The sequence below is a fragment of the Haliotis asinina genome, chromosome 6 (assembly GCF_037392515.1).
Source record: "Haliotis asinina isolate JCU_RB_2024 chromosome 6, JCU_Hal_asi_v2, whole genome shotgun sequence".
In the NCBI taxonomy this organism is placed as follows: domain Eukaryota; kingdom Metazoa; phylum Mollusca; class Gastropoda; order Lepetellida; family Haliotidae; genus Haliotis; species Haliotis asinina.
In genome coordinates, this window is record NC_090285.1 from 7,695,184 (window position 1) to 7,721,993 (window position 26,810).

The 26,810-nt window shown below is 42.3% G+C and overlaps 1 protein-coding gene across 1 annotated transcript; it reads right to left on the reverse strand.

Annotated features, from left to right (window-relative positions):
• Positions 1 to 24,368: 24,368 nt before the first annotated feature.
• On the reverse strand, positions 24,369 to 25,823 carry LOC137286795 (uncharacterized). Its single transcript, XM_067818794.1, has one exon. The coding sequence runs from the start codon at positions 25,821 to 25,823 to the stop codon at positions 24,369 to 24,371; it is 1,455 nt and encodes a 484-aa protein (XP_067674895.1).
• Positions 25,824 to 26,810: the final 987 nt, after the last annotated feature.

Genomic DNA, 26,810 nt, shown 5'->3' on the forward strand with positions numbered 1-26,810 from the left:
AGTAGTAGTAGTAGTAGTAGTAGTAGTAGTGATGTTTGACAGATCAGCTTCTACCGAGAGTTTCCTCCTTGTCATGTTTTACTCAACTATAGTGATGAATCTCAACCCAGTATGTGTCAAGCCACACACACACCCATATCTCGGCGTCTCTGTCAATACCCAGCTTAATTCACGTCCCACACACTGCCTGTGTGACCATGCAGTGAACCAACACACTAGGCCCCGATGCACCCAATGACGTTACATGAGTATCATGTGAAGCAAATGACGCCGTCCTTGACGTTCACTTATACAGATAAGCGACATCGTGTACTGTAGACTCACAGCGCCATGCATACACCTCTGTGTAACCTCGTGCGTATGGGTGACCTTCGTATACCCGCTGTAGGTACACAACCGACTTCCTCTCTATACACATGCTAATTCTCCGCAAATAGGACTTGTGAATGAAAGCGATTTCCTTCTTTTTATTTACATTGAATATACGTCCATAAACCTACTTGAGGCAGCAGAGTAGCGTAAGTCTGCACGTGGTAGGGGAACGCGTCGGGTACGTGCCGTGGACGGCAATAGGAGAGTGGAGTGAAGGCCGGGTATAGTTACAGAGTAGAATGGAGTAGATGTGAAGACGTTGGATGTACATTTGTACCCCTTAAAGGACACTTACCCCACTGCTGTGAACTGACCACGCGTGCGGCAGTGGATTACATTGAGCTGTTTATGAGCTAATTGGGTGGTTAGGTCCAGTTGCATGATCTTGTTTAGCTCGATCCCGAAGTTTTCTTAAACACAAGAGTAACAACAACAACAACAACAACAACAACAACAACAACAACAACAACAATACGACTAGTAATATTAGTAATAGTAACAAAAACTGTGTAATTAAAAAAATAAAAAATAAATAAATAAAAATAACATAGGATAGGTGTGGTTAGGTCCATTTTTACGAAGTTGTTTAGAATGATCCCATACCTTATCTTAAACGCAAGAACAACAACAATATTCCTGATAGTCACATTAGTAATTGTTACAAAAATAATTGTAATAAAAATGATAATGTTTTATTATTTTCTTTTTTTAACATGAAAACCCTAGAATTTTAATCATTACATATTGTCGTGTATGACAAGAGATTATTAATTACGTAGCCTGGTGTTGTTCCCGAATAAAGTGTTTTCACTCCGTGTTACATGTATAGTTTTTGACATCACGGTTGTGTTAGTTGAGTTTTCAGCCCAGTAACCTTATGATAACGTTTGTATTTTTATTTTCTATCTAAACTGTTTTACCAGGCAGTTCATACATTGCAAGCCTGGGAAAGGGACATCGTTTGATTCTTTAGCTAAAGTTTAAAACGTTTTACCTGTAAAAATGTTTATAAATCAGGCATTAATTTAAAGATGGGCACAGTTACAGATGCGTATGGTGATAAAGAATCGGTGTGACAAAGAGACGTCATCTTTGTATACGATGTTGCTAAGAGAAATGCGATATTGACTTTTGATGGTCAGTACTATGGACAACAATTGGAGGTATGTCCGAACCAGCAAGTGGTACCCGAGTATCTACCCGGATGGAATGTGAGAACTAGCTCAGATGTCACAGATCACAAATGATGATGAAGTTGACAAGAAAGATGATCAACTTTATAACATATCGTATGTCCCTCTCCATTGTCTTGTCTCCTAGGCGACTGGTTCTTCAGAAGCAAGAGAAGGATGGGGCGACGTTAGCAAGGTGATTGGGGATGACTCCGTTCAGGACACGGCAGGGCAGCGGTCACCTACTGTCCAGATTGGAGTGGTCATTGTCAGATGTCCAGGATATGATGTAGTGTACATTGTGGTCCGGCATGCCATAAACTCCTTGACTGGGTGTGCATCATCTTTGCGGGGGCGCTGGATGGCTGGTCATAATACCCCTGAAAATATGATTCTCCGCCGGACTAAGACTGATGGCCTGTCTTACTCAGGAGTTAGATTTCAAGGATGCATGAGAGCCACTGCGACCCGACCCCCGACTGAGTGTCGCTGGGTCTAGGGGACATGCTAGGTTTAGACTGGACGCGCCGGGGACACGGTACATGCAGTCATTACACAGGGTTCACGTCGCCATTGTCATTGCCGTGGTTGGTGATTTATGGCAATTAGCGCAGTCGGTCCGTAAATCAAGCTCCTGTATAACCACTGTGTTTCGGCTTATGTCGCATGTCACCACCCATACATCACTGCTTTTATAGACTGTACATTATCATATTTTATTTCAATTGCAGTGACTACTGTATTCATATATTAGCACTGCTGTGATGTTCACGAATAATAAATGTATATCAGTTGCCAGTAAATATAAGGTGAATTGTGATTTTATAATTATCTTATCTGTATTGCAAGGGATGCATGCATATGCCCGCGGACCGTCTCCGTAGTATAGTGGTTAGAGCGTTCGCCCGGAGATGTTATGGTCCTGGGTTTGATCCCCCACGAGTCACTCAAGAGGCATACATATAGTTTGAGACGAGGCATAGCTGTCAACCCTCAGAGGTCCCAATGCTGGAGATTTTTGGAAAGCCGGGATCCAGGTCCAGGGCGAAATAATAATTCTTGCCTTCTTTGCTTTTGTCGGACTCGCTCATCTTGGCGCGCTACTCCTCGCTTAAAACTGGTTTATAACCTCTACGTTGCTGCGCAATGAGCATTGCGCTAATACTTACACCCGGAAGCACATGACCAGTTTGATATATTAATAACCGGACGATTCGGGTGACATTAATCACTCCCTCTCTCCTCTTGTGGAGAGGGGAGGAGGGGAGGGGCTACCCGTGCACTCCGAGTCCATAATCATCGGTTTCTGGTACACTCAAGGGACGTAACTCTGTACAGCCAATTCCTCGACGTAGTCAACCCATACGTTCTAAACGTCATGAAAACATAACGGAAATACGGGTTGTCATGTTATCGGTGATTTCAGACATACTTAAGAATGTAGTTGAATTGTCCATGTGACACCGAGGGAGAGTGCGAAAACAGCCCCTGGAACACTAGCCCGTGGCTAGTAAAAATCCAGTACGGTCAGTAAATCTCCACAGTTACTGGCCCGATTGGCTAGTGAATACTTTCATGGGGTCATTTTGTAAATATATCTCTCTCCGACTTGTTAACTTATTAAGCTCTGTTTTAATTATGCAAGCCCATGGCCTGATAAAAATGTTAACACCTTAATGTCGAAACCCTTGACATGCCGACAATATCTACTCTCATCTATTTTGTTGTATTAACTTTCTACATTCAAATTTCGAGCTAGTAAATTATTTTTCAGACTAGCTAGCAAAATTTGGAAACTATTTCGCACACTGCACTGGGGTATTAGTTACAAGCCGCTTAAAGGACACAAATTGTTGAATATAAATTTCTTAATTTATTTGAAATGGTCCAAAAAGTAATGTGACTTTATTACCAATTAAAGGCACCAAATAACTGCTCTAATCCCACAGCCTGTGCGTATACATATCGTAAGTCCAATAACCACGGAGCACATTTAAAATTTACCATTATTTAACATTCTCCTTCATAGATGCTGATACATACAAAAACTACATAGGGCTGCAGCTGGAACGAATAAATGCCGTTGTAAGTAAGCAAGTTAGTTTCTCATAAAGGGGTGTATCTGTCATCGCAACAAGTCCATTATTACGAGATTTTGTTCTGGGTAGATACACTCTTACTTTATAAATACCCCTCGTATTTCTTTTATCAGTCATCGATATACAGTAGTCTGGTTGTCGAACTGAGTGTTTATTTGGTCGTCAACCACCCTGCCTCTGAGCATGCCGTATTGAAGACGCGAGACACAAGGGCACGTGCCTCGGTAGCCACGAAACTCCACCCCCTGACAGTACAACTGTACCCCTTCAATCCACAATCACATTCAGTCTTCAAATTATTTATAAATATCTTTATTTTGTTGTTATGAAACATTTCTCTGATGGCATCCATAACAGATCTCAAGCCCTTCCCCTTGACGTCATCCCCCACCCCCTACCCCCACCGACACACAGTGCGGTCCTGTTGCTGAGAGCTGTGGAGGGTGTATAACCAGGCAAATCCCCTTTAATCATCCCCTCCAACAGATAACTCTGTTCAAGAAGCAATTTCATTTCATTTGTTAAGCAGAGATCTATCCCTGCTGTTCAGAGTGACCTGGCTTCCCTCAACCCAACTCAATGAACTCTCAATTAATCGCAAGAATATTCCCCCGCTCCAACGCCTATAGAAAGCTGGGTAATTCACTCTCGCTGTTAAATATGTACTACCTAACACTGCAACAGGCGTACCCCTGAGGGGTCCGAATTATGCTGAAATTGACATCTCATATTTGATGGTCTACTTCAAATGATCCGGCATAGGGAGGCAGCCGCCCGGGTTTTTTTAAATCGCGGATTTAAATGGGTGTGTAAAGTACATGCTTGGCTCAATCGATGGAAGTAATGTTCAATACAACATTCTATATGTATATGCGTTAAGGGGGTGTTAGGGAGAGATCGTGGTTGCCGCGGTATTGTTTGGGTTAAGCCATATCGATAATAAACATCTTTCATGTAGTGACAACGGCGGTTCATCCTACGGCTGATTGTTTTTACCCATACCAAAACAACTTAAGTTGTCAAAATAAGTCAGCGATGGATCTGTCATCTAAGTAATTTAAGCTTAAACCAACGGGATTCGAACACGTTTCGGGGGCTGAGGAATGTAATCTTTTGTCAGCGCGACGATGGGGAAAGCGTGTAAAATTAACAGTTAATATCTAGGGCAAACGTGAATTCATGTGAGAAAGGAGGGTATGTGTACATTATGCAGTGTGTTGTGAATACCAAAGGAGAGGCGGTGGGGTAGCCTAGTGGTTGAAGGGTTCGCTCGTCACGTCGTAGACCTGGGTTCGATTCCCCAAAAGGGCACGATTTATGAAACCCATTTTTGGTGTCCCCGTTGTGATATTGCTGGAATATTGCTAAAAGCAGCATAAAACTAAATTCACTCACTATACCGAACGTACTGGTAAAGGTGTCTCATTACAGACTAAAACGTAGGGACAATAACTAGTACTCCTTTCGTGATCAGTATAGGAAAGATAGTTTTCCCGAAAAACTGTAATTTATAAACAATGACTTTTGATTTAATTTAATTTGATTTAATTTGGAAATGTATGGTTGTGCCGGGCAGCAATTTTGTAACGGGAACCGTCAAAGAGTTTCATGGAAGCGATAGACTATGGGCGCACGCGTGCGACTCACAAATAGGAATACAGTATTTTTGCATATTTTTGCCAATGCCAGTATCAGAACAATGGCGTTTAAACATTAAGTGGGTTTTTTTGGTTAAAAATGGTCAATATGCCAATGGTAATATTGCCATAAATTATCAATGTTCTAATATCGTCGTTTTACAAATATGCTGGCACAGTGTTTTGGTAAATGTATTCAAGCGAGCGAGTTATTTAAAATCCTAAGAACTTGATGACCCAAGCTCAACAAAAAATTCTATGTACGTCTTCTTGTCTCGAAGTACCGTTATAAAACAGGAATAACATTATAGAGAGAGTACGCAGGGATCACCACAAGCATGTGTTGAATGATAACGGTTTCATTAGAATTCTCTCGAGGAACTGCTTGACAACTAAGTCTCCTATACCCCCTCGAGACATGTGAGTGGGGGGAGGGGAGCGATGTTTGACATCACGAACACTATGTAGATCCAGGAATGCCAACCCCTTCACACGTCTCTTTAAACACCCTGGGCGTCACTGTCATATTGGCCTGACTATATTGTTTAGGAAGAGGACAATTATTCCACCATTAAGAGCTCTGTTGTTCGCGTTTCAGTTAAAATAACCACTGAGTTCATTTGTGAAGACGTCGGTTGTTCGTTATCAGTATAATTGTGACCACTACATTTAACTTAAGAAAATTTCAAGACATCAACATGGAACATTAAGTATCGTGTTTATCCTAGATACGGGTGATTTGCCGCAGCCAACGGAAAGTACATTAGCAATATAAGAGCCATCAGCGTTGTTGATGCAGACGAAATCCCATACCGATAGACGGATTTAAATCTGCTACGGGCGCTTAGGACGAGATTCCACTTTTGTTGAGTACAATTGGTAGTGTGGGAAATTGGGTTCAATCCAGCCATGGCAATTTGTCCCATTGAGGGTAAACCAAAGCTGTACTATCAGCCCCTCCGTCAGAGGAAAATAAAGAGGGGACGGGAGAGGGGTAGCGAGCCACAGACGCGAGGGGTGAGACAATGGGCGGGATCACATGCTTAGGCACCTAAAGTAAACTTATACCGAACGCCTTTGTCGAAAATACCCTCACGGGTAAATAGGAATTAACCCTGACTTGACCGGTGTTGGGCAGGAAGTGGGTGCTCCTGGACAGAGGGTAGGATGAGGAGGGAGAGGAGAGTCCCACGGGTACACTCACCGGTTCCTCTCCCCACAGCTTTAGGGTGTTAATAAAATTACATAGATCAATAACTTCATACGCATTCACACGCAACATATTGAAATCGATCCGTAGCTGATCAAGTGGAGTCCCTTTTGTGGGAAACTCTCCTATAAAGACTTCACAAATATATTTTATCGTATAAACATAATGTACATTTATAATCAGTATGTTATTTCTAGTATTAAAACATTGGTTCGAGATCAGTTTGTTGTTTAGCAGATATTTTGGTGTTCACGGAAACGATAATGAAGTAATTGGTTGTACTAGCTACCCATTTTCATGATTCAAGAGTCATGCGCGGTAAATTTAGTGCGCCAATTCATGTGTTCCGAGTAGAAATCACTCGTCCAACGTCTAAAGTCTTTGTTAGGGTCCGCGTTGTCAACAGAAGCCAAACGGTATGCTTGCAAATCATTATCCTCGCGTTAATTGACCACTCAGTCCTTAAAAACGTCACCGTCGACTAAATGTAGCGACAACGTCGTCGCTACCAGCGTCTTGCTTTTACCGTTATCAGGTGTGCAGGCAACTACGGGAAGCCACGCGACCCCCTTCGTGATGGTATCAACTGCAAAACACCAACCTTCGGTGTGGCCCACAAACAACGTGGCCAAACATGTCAGGTTCCACATGGAAGAAGAATAGTTCCCTAACGCCATAACAAGAGGCACGATTCCACGTCTCGCGAGTAGTGCGGCATTGTCCCGGCGAGTGTTGTCATATTAAGGCATATATGACAGGTAGCTGGGCCTAAAGGCCCTTAGTGCATATATAACAAGCGTAGTGTTGATTTAAGGAGCCCCCATCATACAACAAGATGTTTTCTGTGCCCTGAGTGTCTGTACACACTCTCCAGAGTGGCTCCGAAGCAACTACATCTATACCTCGGATGAAGGAAGTCCTCACGAGTGCTTACATAACCCCGCTCAGCAAGGACGGGATAAACCCAGCCAGCGCTAATTGTTCATAGCAATACATTGCATATAGGAACGTGGATCAGGGCGTGTCTGTATGATAAAGATGTTGGGTACACCGAGGGGAGTACACACGAGGGTTGGGTAGGACAATGGAGGGGGTTGACGTCAGGAGAGAATATTGTATAAACCTTTTGAGGCTTGGGTTCGTGAAAAGCACCAACCCGATTTTTGTATTGACTGATCGATGAGCAAGCCCTGCTACAAAACGGTTTTAAATCGACACAAATACAGAAAACGCTTTGGCAGGTTTTAAATATGAGACTTCAGTGCGGCTTGACAGCCATCTTATTATTTGAAATAATATTGCTGTGTGTGTTATAAGTGGTGAAGCAAAAACGTACCATGATTATACTATTATCTATACTAACTTCACAAGTATTACTGGGAAGATAGAAACTGTTCATTAGAACAGGCTTTGTACATCTAAACATCTGCTTTGTATCTGAATCTCTTTCATTAAACAATGAAACTTAGTATTAATCTGGGTTCACTGCACGGGGCACGCAAGATGGGGAGCACTGATTTAACACTGATTTTTAAACCAACTAGCTATGAAAAATGGCCCGATAAGTCCCCATCATTTACTCTATGCAGAAGCCGACTCCAAAATGAGCCTCATCCGAAATCCATCTTTTCATGAAATGATTGGTGGTCAGTTAAGGACCCTAAATCTGTGTATTATGTTACAAGCAGGTATAAGGAGGATTACCCTAGCACAGCATCCCTTATCATCATCCCTGATGTGCATATAGGTATTGTTAGCTACACAGATCCCTGCGAACATATACCCATGTGAATATTTCCAGAAGAGAACATCTAAGGATGCAATACTAGCCCCTGGATTGCCTCTTTTTTATAACAATGCTATCATCATATCGGATCTATCAGTGTTCCTCATAGTCCTCTTAAGCTCTGTTCTACACACCCTGTCATTGTCTGCATCCAGCACCTCCAGCGCAGCGCCACCTATAACTTCAAAGGGGGGTAATCGTAACATCTTGTCAGGGCTTGATCCAGATCTGGCTTTGGTCTTCCCGACGATTTCTCAAGTTTCATCTGATCGCCTGCATCCATGGACCCTGGTAGAGCCATCACAGAACCCTGTAATTATCACACACGGCTGGAATGGTCAAGGGAAGACCTGTAACCTCAATATCAGATCCCGGTATTTACGAGTGTTTTGGTTGTCACGTTTCTGTAATTGGACTTATCTGAGTGACGTGTGAACGCAGTCTAGATGCCATCAAGCCTGAGGTTTTCTGTACGATTCCCACAATAAGCATCGTGTATCAGGTGTTGGTATGGTGTCAACTCTAACCTGCTTTGTGATGTGATTGAATTCGAAATACGCACCAACCCACTCCCCTGCTCCAACCCTCTCCCAACCCCACAACCACTAGCCCCTAAAATAAAGTCTCCACATTATGTGCAAAAAATGTTACGTCAAAGAAGATTCGAGTCTTTCTACTGAATATATACTCATGGAAATAAGTAAGGGAACACATGAAAGTGACAGTGTTCCTTGTTTCCAAAGTGTCACAGAGCAATACACACCCAGTAAAGAAACTTGGAAAAGAGTAAAGGAACACTTGTACTTCCATGTGGGTGTCCTTTGGCAACGATTGGCAACATGTGCTTGGACTTAATTCGAGGTTCCTCGGGAATATTCTGCCTAGTCACACCATGTCAGAGAAGACCAAGAACAGTTTGTGACTATGTGCAAATCTGATCCGAGGCTGTTATCTCCACTGTTCTTCACAGATAATGACTGACAGACAGATCCATAATAAACTTTTGCAGGATGGCATGCAGGAACAATTTCATAAGAATGCTTCACTATAAATATAACTTAATAATACTAGCAGCATGACATTAAACATTGTTATTTATTTTATGCATTTTTTACTTTAATCATTGTGTATATATAGTGCGAATTGATCTGTACTATGCAGAATTTAAACAAAACTGTGAGCCACTTTCAAAGCAGTGTATCGAGATTATATTGATTACACTGATATTAATATTTTATGTCCCACCTATTTGCAGTTCTTCATTGGCACGTAAAACTTTATCATATCTCCATAATTCCTGGGCAAAGTATACTTTTGTAGAAATGCTACTAAATGAAGCCCTTGATCTCATTGATATTGTTTAACTATTGAACACACCTCCAATAACACACGGCCACGGCTGCGTCAGCTAAAGAAACGACAATATATTATTACAGGATGAATTCCAACATGCAATATTTCTCAGCTTCCTTGAAACATCCTGGCAGGAGATATTGACAATTTCCCATCGTAAGTTTGGCAACTGTTACTCTAATGTAAGGACTAACACATAAAATTCCATTTTAATGGCACAACCCTTCTTTAATAGGGTGCATTAAAACATTTTGTTATATAATTGTGGAGGGAAGAATAATGTGAAGAGGTTTAAGATAATCCAAAAACGGTAAGTGAGGGGAAAAGAAAGTCTTCACTTATAGACTGATTTTTGTCAAATATTTCAAACGTTATCTAAACGCTACCAAGTTGAAAACAGGTACGAAAATACTATGATGTCGACAACACAATACTGATAACGTATCAAATACATCGTCATCAAATTACCCTCTCACTGAGGTTCCGTTTCAATTTGTTAGGAGGTTTTTTTGCCTTTCTATGGTAATAAAACATGCCCAGTGTCTAAGCGTTACTGTATGATTCTCTCAAATGTAGACTTACTATGTAATAATAATTATAATTTCTTAAATTAACAGAAGACTGTATTTGATTGCTGATAACTACCATACAAATTGCACCCCAGTCCAACGCCTCTCAAACTCCCCAAAATAACTTTGTACAAAATGCCCAAACAGGTTTTCATTGATTTGTTCGGAAAGCACAAAATGGAGTTATGCTTTTGGTCTGTATAAAACTGTTTTCCTATTCATATTGTAAACAATGACTGTGTTCAGCCCGTCTCAACTGCTATACGTGTTCAAATATTTGTGTTCCCATGAGTGAGGAACTATGGTCAGTAACGACCGCCTGACTGACCGACCGATCGCAGGAGGCGAGGCCCGAAGCCAGACTATGATTACTGGGTGATGTGGTCATCGTTTCTGTGACAACCTGCAATCACATATATCTCGGCCCCGGAAATGGGTGACCCAGCTACGAGGTCAGGTCAGAGGTCAGGCTTCCATTAAACTGGCCTTCTGGTTCATTCACCAATATATTTAATTAATCAACTTCGTAGCAGCGGTCTCTGTGCTGACTATGAATTTGACACCTCATGTTTTAATGCCGGCGTATCAAAAAGATTTCGCGGAAGATAGAGAATGTTATTTTAATTTTTGGTGACTGTAACCCTATTTTGTTTCGTGTAGAGCAGAATATGCCCATTTATAAGGATCACTGCCTTGTTGCCTTAATTGCCCCTACCCAGTGAGTTGGTAGATGTGGGACTAAATCCATCGAATAGCTATGGTTTAGGCGGTGAAAGAGGAAACCGCACAACTATACTCTTCAAGAAATGCAGGGGAACTGTACTTTCAATATACGACTGGGAGATATATGGGACTGATCAATGTTCATACAAAAATAATGAATGTTTTGAGAATGCACCAGCACATGGATTTCATTCAAAGCAAAGCTGTTCGTTCAGTTATCACCCTTGCTAGGTGACTGGAGTATGACATGAAAATTTCAGGTTTACAATTTTCAGTCAGTAGTGTGTTATTTGACCCTGAAAACCCTGACCGTGCTCAGAAGCAAGAAAATTATCGGAAAAAATGGTGTACAGTGATTTATTGATCTGCCTGAAACACGTCAAGATTCATAATGACACCCCATGCACGTGTAGGAGGCTCCCACGTTGTGCACGTGCTTCCCATGCATTGTGTTTGCGTGTGGTGATAACGTGAAATGATGATACATACACAAGATGAATGTCATTGTAACGTTCCCCAATGGGTTTTCTTTCTACCAGACTTCAGTGAGTGAATTTAGTTTTACGCCGCTTTTTAGCAATATTCCAGCAATATCACGGCGGGGGACACCAGAAAATGAGCTTCACACATTGTACCCACATGGGGAGTCGAACCCGGGTATGAAAAAACATACAGGAACGGACGGAAATGTATACTGGCTATATGCCTGCTTATTATATTTGAAACTGAAACATATTTTAATCTCTTGTCAAATATGATGGATAGATAAATGTCCGGAAAAGGAAGCATCGCTCTAAATTGAATTTGACCATGAAATTACAAACAGTATTAAAACTGTAAATAGCAGGTATATATAATTCAAGGATTAGAGACATAGGAGGGTATTGTTAAATATATCCTTGCTTTTACACCTTGACAAAACATTCTTTTGTGAAAATATCTGAAACATAACATTCTCTTGTGGTAAATGTTTGAAAAATACACGGACAGCACATGTAAGACGTTCTATGCCGCTGTTGCACGTGTTTTCAGGCCCCGGCACTATCTCATATTTACAGAGGATGGCTCTTTGCAACGTGTTGGGGTCCTTAACTGGTATTTTATCAATCGCCTGATGTTGCAAAAAGATTCTGACGCGAACTACGCATAAATACAGAGCCCTGAACACGCATATACTTTTTACATCTACTTGATAATGTTTCTCGAAGGTTTATATTTTTTAAAATATGCGCTATGTCTTAGCTACCCTACACCAACAAAACGTCACTGACATGTTTCAATATTTTTAGAGCTGTTAGGGGTTATGTAAATGTTTGAGAATATTTAGTTGTTAAATTCACATCGTAGTGACATGTATTGCCGTATGATTAGACATCCAAAGATAAAATGAGACGGTTTCGAACACCGCTGGGGACAGTTGTTTTCCTTTTTTTTAAATTTCAAAATATAAAAGTGTAGACCGTCTGTCCATGCGTAAATTAATTGAAATGTTTGTTGAACATGTAACTATCAAGCAACTATCAACTCCTGAAACATAAAGGACAGTAACAATAGAATGACGTCAGATATGTCTTGTGATCTTTATTTTGCGAGGACCATAACAATAAGCGTTGGTTTTACCGCTGTGCCAGACGTATGAAACACACGCCAAAAGCCATGATATCACTCACAGAACACGCCCCACTCACTAAAGTATTTAAGTGTTTAGAGTTTTTAAGCCATATTTAGCAATATTCCATCAGTATCACGGCAGGGGATACCAGAAATAGACCTCACACATTGTCTCCATGCGGGGAATCGAACCTGGCTCTTCAGCAACGGTGACGAGCTTACGCCTTATCCACAAGGCTATACCAACGCCCTTCACTCACTTCAGAGCTGCCCAGTACAAGAGGACGTCGTGCAGTTCGACATGCCACGCGTTGTAGTACCGGAATAATCTGTTTACATTCTAAAGATATAAGGAAATACTAATAGGAGCAACTATTTCCACACTGAATGATACAATATCATACGGTGATATTTGTGTGACAAATTCATGGTTCACTCTTACTGGTTTCACTAGAGACGTACAAATCTCACTCTCAAGATCTCCTGCCGCGTTAGCCGTATTCGCCATAACGCCACTCAAATAATGTTCCAAGATCCTTTAAATCCACTTACCCACTCACTCACATTCACTTTCTGAAAATATAATTTTTATATAATCAAAAACGTCATATATTGAAAATTAAACCTAGTTAACGGAGATTTGAGCCTATAAAAATGTTGGGTTTTAGCATTGTATAAGGACCGTGCACAAGGGGGAATAATATGGTGAAATACGTTGAAACAGGCTATCCTCTGTAAAAAGGCATTTGCAAACAGTAAAACTTGTTTCCTCATCCCATTTCTACCTGTTATTGTCCAGTATCCGTGTTAAATGTGACCAAAGCGCCCTTGCATTATTTGTGATATGTGAATATAGCACCCCAACATTATTTGGTGTTGTGGTAACAATATTCAACTTAAAACTTTATGTTCATTCCTGGATAAACAACACACGTGTTGATGTGCGGGTAGCAATATGGCGAGGTTGGGCGACAGATGGCTGGCGACGCTGCTCCTCCAGTTTGACATCCGTTATAAGATACCGCGCCCATAGCAAAACCAGAACAACGCAACTCGCTACAAACTCGAGAAAGTAACGACCCATTAATCACCCCTTCCCTTCCCTACCTTGTTTTATATGATCTAAACTGACGAAAACATTAATGCGTGAATGATGCGTTTGTGTCAGACTGTTGAACGTTGTAGCGTTTTTACAGTGGTTTATTGGGATATTAATATACTTTAATACTGTTCGTATATCCGCCCGATCTCGTTGATGTGGCGAGTGGTGTTCGCGAAAACATAAATACCCCCGCCAACTCCCATCACATCACACACAAATAACATGTGATACAGTTTCGGTGTCACGTTGTAGCAACTGTCGCGTCACACGCCGGGTATGTCATAGCGGTCGCTGGGTGTGTCATAGGAGTAGGGAATATACACCACGGGCCGTCTATACCAAGTATATCTACAGTCTATTGTATGTTCTTGACACTATAACTATAAGATCATTGTTATTGTATTGGTCTTACACGTGGGTCAACTCACTGGTCAGTGACGTGTAACCCATACCCGGTTTGTTGATGTCATTTGGCACTTCCCACACTGTGCCCTTTAGTAAAACACCCTATAGCTATGTTTCCGAATGTCACATCAGGCTCCAGTTAACGGAAACAATATCTTGTGTCACGCAGTGATCTGCTCGTATTTCAATGTCACGCTGCTTCCTATTAGTTTCTCAAAGAATCAGCTCATCTTGACTATAGCCTGCTGCCCGTCTCCTAACGATGTCAGTCGATCGGTGTCAGAGATCTGTAATTAAACACATGTTGTGCAGGAATTGTTCCCAGTGAGGCACAGTGTTGGAATCTGTCAGTGATCCTGTTAACGTCCATCAGCAAGACCTGTCACCTCCACGTCCGTGCCACCATTCCGTCTGGATGGTTCTTCATACAGAGCTAACAATGCTATCGACTCTGGAACAATAACGCTTTATGGTTGCAGTGCAAGAGAGCAGTTTGGATGGGCATGTCAGACTCTCCAGGGGTACAATGCTGAAGGGTGGGGCATTCTTGACCCCACACACCTGTTATATTTAGTATTGGTATTCCCAGAGGAAGTTGTAATTAAACTTCCATCTTCAGGACAGTTACACGCTGTAAATCAGACCGCTGCTAACGTTTAGGCGTCTATTGATTGGGGACGTGTATCATTAGTTGGTCAGTTGTGTTAAGAGTGACCGGTCATTGATGCAATAAGGGGAAGCATTGTCATACCGTGTAGCAGTTAAGGGGATATTGTTAAACCTGACAACAATACTGACGAGTTGTAGACCGCCGTTTACCGTTACCTGGACAATAGGTGCTGGAACAACCGCATCATCTTAAACACACACGGCTGACACACATCCTTATTTATCTGCAGCTAATCCAAATATAGTTTTAAATGTTAGGGAAATAAGATGCAAATGGGTAGGTGGGATAGCTGAAATAATAAAAGTTTGGAGTATTCCAGGTGCAGCCCGCAGCTGACCAGCATGTTTCTTTGAATTATTTAATGCTGGGCATGAGGAGGACATTTTGTCTGATTCAATTCCCAGTTTTGACCATGGATGTATTTCCGGTGAACATGCCTTTGCATGTGTTGTCTATGACGGGTGCATGATTGTTCTGAATAGGTCGAGATACTGAGGATGGAAATTCTGAGTATGTCCCGATACTGGGGTCGGGTTGTAATTTTTGGTCCTAAGTGAATTTATCATAATACTGGAAAAATGAAAATCTAAATGCATGTTGAGATACCGGTTGGCCGATGTACTCTCTTAGCCATGATACTGGGAGGCTGAATTTCTGATTAGGTCGAGGTACTGACAGGACATATTATGACAGGAATATTATGAGATGTCGAGGGTTGAAATTCTGGGGGCTGGGGGTGGGGTGGGGTTGTTGTGTTGGTAGGGGTGGGAGTGAACTTCTGAATTTGTCATAATACTCAGAGGTTGAAATTCCTGATACATCGAGATACTGGGTGTGTGTGATTTTCCCTTTAAGTTTCATAATGAGGCTGAATTTCCAAATAGGACGAGACATTTTTGCATGAACAAAATTATTTAGCAGGAAAAAGGTTGCAGTACATGGCATAATATCATGGCAATCATACGAGTCAGTTTCACTCAAAGTATAAAACCTATCCGAACGTAGACTCTCGTGAGAACACCTCTCTGTACCTCGTGTACTGGTGTTATCCCTCGTAGTCATCACATATTTCGTTCTTTCAGCCATCTTTGTTATTAGAATATTCGCATGAACGTTTGGAAGACAGTTCATGGGTAAGAACGAAGACACGGTGGAAGTATTGAGACAAAGAAACAGCACCCTACTTCAAAGGTCAGAAAGACCTACAACGTAATGACTGAAATCTTCTGTAAACCACCTTGGTGAAGATTCAAGTTTTTTCTGTCAACTCTGTAATATAAGCAAGTGGACGTTTTTTCCATGAATCACTGTTTGTGAATATTTTAACTATTACGTCGAGTAGTTTTAACGTGTGAGGAAAGCCTGAACTGTTGCATGCCTCAGACGTTTGTCACCTTGATCAACCAACAGGTGTGGTATTGACAAACTTAAAAATAATATTATACGAAAACTGGGATTCGAACCCACGATAATGGGTTTATGGCGCACCTAATATGACGAAACTATGCACAGTGAAATAGGAATCCTGAGACGAGTAGGCCGTCCGGACACTTTAAAAAAAACAAACACACTTAAGCAAATACTTTTTGGACGCACGGTCTTGGCAGTATCAGTTGGAAGGAGGAGGATGTATACGGGTAAGGGCGCGTTAAAGACGGCGAGGTCGGGATCAAGTTCTGAGGCATCACCATCCTCTTCCCGCCATCCACACCTCCATGCACAGCGTATGGCCTGCGGATGGGCTGATTAACTTTCTCAAATACCCTGATTACAATACAGCATGAAGTGTGTATAAATTTCACCCCCTTCAAATCCTTTCCCCACTCTGCAGTAAACACGGTAAGTAGCAGAACATATTTGCAGTTGATTCTTGTCATGGCATGGAGTAATCTGCTCCTTGGATGTCGCGTGGAGGAGGATTAGACAACACTTATGAATATGTAAATGAGTTATGTTGTCTCCTCGTGCCACGTGAGGTGTGCACGAGCTGTGGTGTTTGAGTTACGGGTGCTCCCGCGTGGGTTATAAGAGGTTAGGTGCGTGCCGAATAATACTGTTATGAGTTGGTTTAATGAGATAAACAGGTGATAGGCCTACTGGTGTCACTGTCCGTGATTTATAGACCTGCACTCGTCATTAAAGCCTCTTAAAGATTATATTAGGTAGCCCTCTACATTACCTCCCTTGCTTAGTTAACTGACATGACGCAAGGGGGAAGCAACACATCATTAGACTGGTGCCGGGACGGCGACTCGTAATGGCCGATTTGCTCTAATCTGTCACGTGATTCAACCCCAGTCACGTGATGACGCAATATGACATCCCGGATGACACTGTAATGCCGTGTTAGTGTTGAGTTTTTGACACGTCTGTAATTACAACAGTTTGATGTGACACGCTAAATTTGAATCTAAATAAACTGGAATATATTTGTGAATGCAATATTACAATGAGGGTGTTATAAACATCGTCTTCAGCTCTTTGACACTCCTTATCCAACAAAGGAGATTACGTCCCGACATTGCAGATTTGCGGATTTAAATAAACAAATAACAGAGGGGAGCATATCATTAAGACATCTGATCATATGTTTAGGTCAACCATAATAGGGTCTGATTTTGAATTTATTTGAATCCATTATACGTGTATTATTAACGCAAACACATTTCTTAGTTGTGATACTTTTTGCAGTTGCCATATTTACGCATGAAAAGCTGTAAATGATACACAGTGAATATGTTTATCATGTTTATAAAATGCACTTTATAAAATGGAGCTAACCAAACAAGGATGATGAACATCTGGCAGGGATTCGAACTCAAATTCGAAATGTCTGCTTAAAACAAAGACACACAAGCAGGGGCGTTGCTACCATTTAAAAAACCCGGGCTTACATATGATTGGTTGTTAAAAAGGTTGGTCAAGCTCTCAATACTATCTAAATACAACCTATTGGGCTTATAAAAAAAACCGGCTTGCTACGCGCCTGACAAGTGTGCAGGCCAAATAGCGGAATCGTAAATCCTTGTACACCATGCTTCCAAACAATAAATGGGACCTGAAGGGAGAACTCAGAAACTGACTTGTATAAGTCTACATGTTATAATTGCCTTTGTTTCAAAACAGGAATGCCGTAAATCGGATTCCCCTCAGGTATCTGTTGACGTGTCATCCTGCCACGAAATTTCAAGCACAGTGAACAACCCGTGTTGTCATGGTGACACACGTGATGGACATGCGTATATGGCATAAAAACCCAGTGCCAAAGTGAAGGACTTCATATCTCCCTAAATGCCGTGTAAGTTACAACATCCGGTCTGGTTTATATCCAAATTCAGTCTGTACCGACATTAAACTGTGTGCCAACCACCTGACTTATCCTTACTTATCCCGGATTTCTCACTCTTATATCTCCTCCTCATCTTTGTTATCGTCTATATTTAACATATCCAACTTAATTGACGCAGCTCCTGCCCGCGTTCACATTCCGCTCACGTTTCAGGATTTTGCCCGATATCATCTCGTGCGAGTCAGGTAGCCATTAAGGACAATGTGTTTAGGACAAGTAGTCAAACACGAAGTCTGCCTGTATCCCTCCTGCTCTGTCGGAGAGTCTAATCCTGAGGATCAGTGAGGACACGGTGTCTGAGGACCCTCATCCCTGGAATTAGAGCCTCTATGTTGTACGGTGGTGGGTCTTCAGCATCTCCTGGGCTTCCTGGGATAGTACCCGAGGTAGATTCATTTTGTGGACCTGTTTTTGTTTGCAAACTCTTCAACATCTCCTAACTTAATTAATTTGGCTACAGAGAGTTGCATTATGTAGGTCCCGTTCTTGAAAAGCTCATTTGCGGTTTACATCAAGAACTCTGCAATTACAACAATATCATCGCCATCACCACCATCATCATCGTCATTGATGAGGAAGGAAATCGTTATAAGTAATGATATGTGCACGGGCGTGACGTGACGTTTCCCACATGCTTATGCAATAAACTGGTCATACTACACCACAAGCAGCTACCACACACACGTCGTAGACGTCGTCATCGGACTAATTGTACTTATGCAGTACTTGAGTAGTCGAGGAGGTTCCGAAACCCGATACTTGATATAGCACGGGTCAAGTAAACACGATGCGAATAGCTTTGATTAACGTATTAAGCCTATCATCCCATGTCTCGAGTTGATGTTTATATATTCGCATGTGGTTCCATCTATATACCACGTGTCGTCTTATGTCCAGGAAGAAGGGATTACAGGCAGTTGACGAACGAGACATTTGGCTCAATAGCCGTGAAAACTAAACGAACAATCGACGTATTGGTCCGGTACTGATGCGGAGTTTGTAACGTTGTAACACTGGATATACTGTTGATGGTGCTGTATATCATCAAAGTTTCAACTGGAAAATCACCAGAGGGTCAGATCGCAGCCGAATGGGAGTAACGTGATCTATCGGTTGTTACACGAACTGTTAGAATCTTTGTAGTTTTGAAGCGTGTGTTCCTTGTACACGAGTTGCGATGTCACGCTGTCTGATAATAAATCTTTTTTTGTGTGTGCTTAGTTTCCTGTGTGAGGGACTTCCATGGATGAGTTTCATGAATGAGTTTCATACGAGTTTCATGAGTCTTTAGAGTGAGTTTGATGGCTGCCTGATTTTTTATTATCTTTTCTTACTATCGTGAGTAGCATTGGTGAGTTTCATGTGTTCCTAAGTGAGTTTCATGAATGAGTTTCATGAGTGGATTCCGTGAGTAAGTTTCATACCAGTTTCATGAGTCTTGTGAGTAGGTTTAATGGCTGTATGATTTTGAATCTTTTCTTGCTATCGTGAGTAGCATTGGTGAGTTTCATGTGTTCCTAAGTGAGTTTAATGAATGAGTTTCATGAGTGGATTCCGTGAGTAAGTTTCATACCAGTTTCATGAGTCTTGTGAGTAGGTTTAATGGCTGTATGATTTTGAATCTTTTCTTGCTATCGTGAGTATGGGCGAGTTTCACGTGTGTGGGAATTTCATGAATGTTCATCACAAGAGATTCGTGCGTCGTATGACTTTGATGACTGAGTGAGCTTGATGGGTAAGGCTCATCTGAGGGCTTATTTGATGAGTTTCAATTGCAAGTATATCAGTGAGTGTTAATAAGTTTACAGGTGAGTTTATAAGTAAGATATGAGAGTGTAAGTGAGTCAAACTTTGGCAATATGTTAAAATAACTTCTTTGAGAGGTTGTATAGGTGAAGGAAAACCAGATTCTATGGATAGTCAACTTCTTTAGTGCAATGAGTGTTTCGTCTCAGTGCAGGTACTAACACTGTTATCAAGCACGTTTCATTGGCGTTTCACAGGTCCATAATTATGAGTGTGTTGAATGAATGTGCTTTATACGTGAGTTTAGTTTGTGAGTTTAAGAAAAAGTTTAATAGTTAGTTAACGTGAGAGTTTATAAGTAATATTATGAGGGGTGTAACGTTGGCAGCATAATATCAAATCTACGCCATATTTACACTAGCAGTAACGCTCGTAGTTTGTCCTTCCCGGAAACAAAGCATCGCGGATGATACAGCGTCGCATCACTTGAGATCCCGGGTGATATAAGACTGACATTAGTTTTATCCGGGGGCAGTCAAAACCACTCTTTGATTTATCACAGCGAAACTTAAAACCTCATGTGTCTAGAGTGATCGTCAGGTTTCACTTAACCACCAGATCCTTAAAAAACAAAACGGTATTTGTTGTGTTTGTCTTCACAGCCTATATCACAGCAAAGTAGATGAAATATGGCCTGCAGGGATCTAAAGCTTTTCTAAATAATTTTCGCACAGATGTCGACGATGATGTATGCGATTGTTATCCCTGTGACGACGTGGAGGGGATTCGGGAGGGACGGGATTATCATACGGAGACAGATACAAATATGGAGCTTGAGGGGGTAGATGGACCTTTCATTATGGACTTGACAAGGATGTTCTTTGTTACTAAATGTAAAATATTACTTACATTTACAGTTTCCAAAGTGATATACAGGTTATTTACGTTGTGTTTGTTATTTGACCACCTTGGTAAATGTTCCAGGACTCGCTTCAGGAACACTTCATCGTCGAGATTTTGTGAAAATATACAAAATATACATTTTACCAAAATTATCACTTTTATGTTAAGCTACGGTGAATACCAGTTTAATGTTGTAGAAGTTGTTAATTTCAGTTGAATTTATTATGCTTGTCATATTCCCATATAGACGTTATTTAATGATGCGCTATTCTGGAGATATAATATATGTAAACCTTTCATACGAGGGGAAATGAAAAGTAGTGAGTTTCACCGGGACAATGATATAAATACAGCTGCTTTTTATTTTGTTTCATTTTTCTGTATAATATCTGTCAACCTCAAGCAAACTGGATTGCTACCTTCACGATCTCCATTCTGTTTGACATTTTATCTTGGTAAACCCCCAAAACGTACAAGCTGCAAGAAATGCATATTTTGTGTGTTTCAGATGGGTCGAAGTCGGCTAGAATGAACCTAAGATATTAAAGTGCATAATAAAGGCAGTTTGAAACTACAGTCGCTTGTTGAAGTGACTTCTACCCCCATCGAGAATACAGTCAGGCCCACTACTCTTCATATCATCTCGCATGTGTGCACATAGTGAGGTATCATGCAAGTATTCATATACAAACATTTTATTCTCAAACTCAGAAATGTTGTATGGAGAATGGAGAATGGAGAATGGAGAATTGCAACTTCAATACCAGATGTTTATCAGATTAAAAATATTAGTTTGAATATGTATTAATCTAAATAATACCATGCACTTTCAGTGGTAATATATGTTTCTTACTCGGAACAGACTGCAGGGTCATAATGTTGTTGTTCATGATGATGATGATGATGATTTTCAGTCTTTACATGGTTTTCTTATCATTCATATGGCTTCAAACCCAAACTTACAAATACATATTCCTTAGATACACATCAATAAAAATAAATTCCTTGGATGATACTACTCATGGGACTTAATGTCAAGAATTACCGATTTTAAATATCTAGACCTTTATCTAAAGTACAACCTCCAAAGGACACTGCTATATGTCTACGTTCATCTTGTGGTACGGGAGCGCTTCACTTCTTTGCCAACTTTAGAACAGCAAAACATGATATTACAATAGAATCTTTGTATATTGTAGAGGCTATTGTTCAAGACGCACGGAACACAAACACGACTTCACTGGAGTCTTAATACAGGGAATCTATATATTTTATTAAGGACATCCAAGGAAACGCCATGCTGTTTAAATCTGAAGTGATATGTATCTCCAGCTGGTGAATATGTTAGTCGATTTGAAAAGAGATATTCTACTGAAATAGTGCAAGCCGGAAGTACCCTGCAAGCTCCTTACATCATCTATCCTCTGTAACTCTAACACTGAAATCACACACGTGACCTTCATTGTGGTGTTAGATAAACATGGGAGATAATGCGACAGGTATATTAGATTTAGTAAGGTAACGCTCGATAACTAATCACACCTTGATCGGTCCTTTACATTCAATATACTGTGCAGGACAACATATGGTCCTGCCCTCATTCCCACCCCATCGGGAAAAACTTTCGGTGAGATCGCAGGGTGGCCATTGTTTCCGAGGCCACACGTGCAAAGGGAGATAATGCCGCTTGCCTAAGGCAACTCTTAAGTAACCCGCTGTTGAGTTTGTACGTAAGCACCTGTTTATCTATCTGTTTGTGTGGACAAATGCCTTTCTGACACTCGCTGGCCACAGCTAATTAACAGGTACAATACCTGCTGATAGTGAGGAGAGACGTGCCATCGAGAAAATGATAGTGGAGCCTGCTTAATCCCTCGATTGGCTTTACAGGCAGATTTAATAGCTCAAGTACCATCATGGCTTCCTGTCTGTCAGCAATATATACCAGCAGAGGGCGTTAATATCGCATGGGAGATAACTGTATTGCACAAGCGATTTATGATGGGTAGCTTAATGGTACTTTCGGGCAAGTTGCTGGGACGAGGGTGAGGACGAGGGAGGGGTAATGGACGGGTGGGGTGAGGCAGACATAACAGTTTAAACCAGACCCCGCCCGGCAACTAGTCAGTCCGTCTGGGCACCCCGTACTCTAATCTGTGGCACCTATCCGCTATTTCGTTTCTTATCATGCTGCAAACATGAAGAGCAAACATTTGGTATTAAGGGTGGCGCGTGCCACGTGAGGGGGTGTGGGTCGGGGAGGGGGCTAGTGGGAGAGGTCAGCGTTAGGTTAGACCTCTGGCTTGGAGTATGGCTGTTTCATGTTGTGGTAAATCCAACTGCTCCCTGGGCCGCGCGGGGACTAAACGGGCTTTGTTACGGGGATTTCTCGCAACACAAAGGATCCCCCCAAGTCCTTAAAAGTTGATGTAAAAATGCTGTCGGGTTAAAGATGATCATGGTGCGTACATCAAAGCCGTCATCGTCATCGTCGTCGGCGTCCTCATCATCATCATCATCATCATCACCATCACCCCCCACCACCACCACCATCACTACCATCATCATGCTTTTCCGAGCAAAGACATATCTTTCTTTAAATCATAACAATGGTTGTACAACAACAATCGCAGCAACAACATTAAACTAATACAAAAAACACTGGTTTGATTTAACTTTCCTAAAATTTTATGCAGTTAGCAAATCCAAAGCGCCTCCATCCGAACAAAAATCTTAACTTTTAACTTCTTAGCGGAGTGTTAAACCCACTAAACAGGTGGAATGTACCCGGCAAGATGACAATACCGGTGAACCTAACGTCTACATGTCGTAAACAAATATGGCTACTTCAGGAACGCTCCTTCTCTTTGCTCATTTAAATCATTCAAAATGGCCATGAATGACATGGATTCCAGTGAGGGAAAAACACGTAGAGATAAGTTTTCAGATTGGGGTGATTGTACTGTACCCTGCATTCCGGTCGACAAGACGTCTATTGGGGGAAATATATAGCGAGCACACTTCACCACCGATTGTGAACGTATATGGAGTCAGGGCAGTTAGATCTGAGTTACGGTGGCTGCATGAGCGAGTGAGAGAGCTAGTGAGTGTTTAAGAGGATGGTTGCGTTGTTGAGTGAGGGGTGAGGTGGATGGTAGAGAAGTTGACTGATTGGGAGGGAGAGTAAATGAGTGAATGAGTGAGTGAGTGTTTTACAGTACAGTTACTCTGGTCGTTTTAAGCGAATTCTGGTAAAAAATGGTTGATAGCTTGGGCATTGGTTGCTATTGGATCGGAGTATACATTGACGAAGATAAACCGGAAATAAGTAGTAGACTTACAAACTTACCAAGTGACGTTCATTTTGTGTTTGGCGATGGACGTGTGTTGAGTGTTCCTAGGGACAATTTTGGGGGTGGGTTTGATAGAAGGCATGAATACGGATGAAAGATGCGTTTAGAGGTTAGATAGGGTGGGGTGTGGAAAGCGCAGGGGTGAAGCAATGCTGGTGAACAGAGTTTATGGGTAGGTTGGAGATGGCGAGGTGGTGGTGGCTAAGTTCGTGGTCAAGATGGGGTGGGAAGATTAGGGATAGGTGGGTCATTATGGGCGGGGTTATCAACAGCTAGGGTAAGGGCCCAGGGAGATGGGTGAATAAAGTTCATGGGTTGGGTGGAGGCTGTGCTTGCGTGGAGTTCAAAGGACAGGTGAGTGATAGTGGATGGGTGGAGATATTCAGGGAGGTGTAAGGTCGAGGTGGTGACGTGGGGAGCCCATGTGCATGGACAGTTATTTGGTAACATGGTATACAGTGTATATGGACAGGTAAAGGGTGTAGTGGTGGAGGTGGTGGGGTGTGGTTGTAGGAGGCGACAGGGTGGACGTCATGGACAGGTAAAGGGTGTGGTGGTGGAGGTGGTGGGGTGTGGTTGTAGGAGGCGACAGGGTGGACGTCATGGACAGGTAAAGGGTGTGGTGGTGGAGGTTGTGGGGTGTGGTTGTAGGAGGCGACAGGGTGGACGTCATGGACAGGTAAAGGGTGTGGTGGTGGAGGTGGTGGGGTGTGGTTGTAGGAGGCGACAGGGTGGACGTCATGGACAGGTAAAGGGTGTGGTGGTGGAGGTGGTGGGGTGTGGTTGTAGAAGGCGGCAGGGTGGACGTCATGGACAGGTAAAGGGTGTGGTGGTGGAGGTTGTGGGGTGTGGTTGTAGGAGGCGACAGGGTGGACGTCATGGACAGGTAAAGGGTGTGGTGGTGGTGGTTGTGAGGTGTGGTTGTAGGAGGCGACAGGGTGGACGTCATGGACAGGTAAAGGGTGTAGTGGTGATGGTTGTGAGGTGTGGTTGTAGGAGGCGACAGGGTGGACGTCATGGACAGGTAAAGGGTGTGGTGGTGGAGGTGGTGGGGTGTGGTTGTAGAAGGCGGCAGGGTGGACGTCATGGACAGGTAAAGGGTGTGGTGGTGGAGGTGGTGGGGTGTGGTTGTAGAAGGCGGCAGGGTGGACGTCATGGACAGGTAAAGGGTGTGGTGGTGGAGGTGGTGGGGTGTGGTTGTAGAAGGCAGCAGGGCGGACGTCATGGACAGGTAAAGGGTGTGGTGGTGGAGATGGTGGGGTGTGGTTGTAGAAGGCGGCAGGGTGGACGTCATGGACAGGTAAAGGGTGTGGTGGTGGAGGTGGTGGGGTGTGGTTGTAGAAGGCGGCAGGGTGGACGTCATGGACAGGTAAAGGGTGTGGTGGTGGAGGTGGTGAGGTGTGGTTGTAGAAGGCGGCAGGGTGGACGTCATGGACAGGTAAAGGGTGTGGTGGTGGAGGTGGTGGGGTGTGGTTGTAGAAGGCGGCAGGGTGGACGTCATGGACAGGTAAAGGGTGTGGTGATGGAGGTGGTGGGGTGTGGTTGTAGGAGGCGTCAAGGTGGACGTCATGGACAGGGAAAAGGTTGATGTAATGGTAGATCAGTCCAATGCTGTTAGATGTTGATGACAGATAGCAACAGCGATTATCCCAACGGCAAAGTGTTCTAATCTCCACCCCAGGATAACATCGTATTCCAGCATATACGCTGTTCATGGCTGACGTCCTGGCTGTTCGTGCAGCAACTCCAGTGGGCAGAAGCATCAGATATAGAGTCTCTCCGACCCGCGCACTTCATCCTCTTCGTATGTAAATTCCCTCCTTTAGAAGCTGGCGATAGATAAGTCACTCCCTGCTGTTATCGACATATCTATACTAATACAGCCACGCACGGCCATCATAAATCACCCCTTTCAACAGATTGTTTGTGTTTACGTTGAACAACCACCACAGCCTTATCACGTGGACTTTTCTACTTTTCACCTGGTAACGCATCGACTTTCGTTACAGTGTCACATCTTTTCGGCAATCGTTTCGATCACACGTTTGTCATCTTGTCCTAATGATGTCTGTCATTTTGTCCAGTATAGAGTCAATGTTGTGCCAGTCCTTCGCCCCTTGTACCATCAATCACCTCCTATCTGGTAACATTAGCCTTGGACTTACAGTGTTATTCGTCAAACAAAGATAGATGTTGACCCTTAAGCTGGAAAGTGCTACCTTAAAGGTAACACGTGCTGGTCTTATATTATACACCATCATTCTTTAAACACATTTGTACTACGCCTAAACTACCCGCCTCGAGAATACCACAAATCATCCTCATTTATATGAAACAATGGACTCTAAAAATTATTCTTGTCACTATTACCCATGTATCATGTAAACTTTCCTTCAGTTTTTCAACTTAACTTCATACTATCCAAAGTTTCTGTTCTTTGATCAGTGCTATCATTTTGCTATCCACTATCCACTATCCACGGTCCATCAATGGTATCAAACAATTAGGCCTTTATACCATCCAGTGTTATTCTTAAACTGTCCAGTGATACCCACATATTATCCAAAGGTAACTCATTTAGTGGTACCTCACATTATTCAAGTTACTATCGACTATCCAGTGGTACCATTTCCTGCCATACATAATATTCTCACATTGTTATCTTAAAACTATCCAGTGTTACCACTTCGTTTTCCAGTGTTACTACAGTGTTATCTTCAAACTATCCAGTGTTACCACTTTGTTTTCCA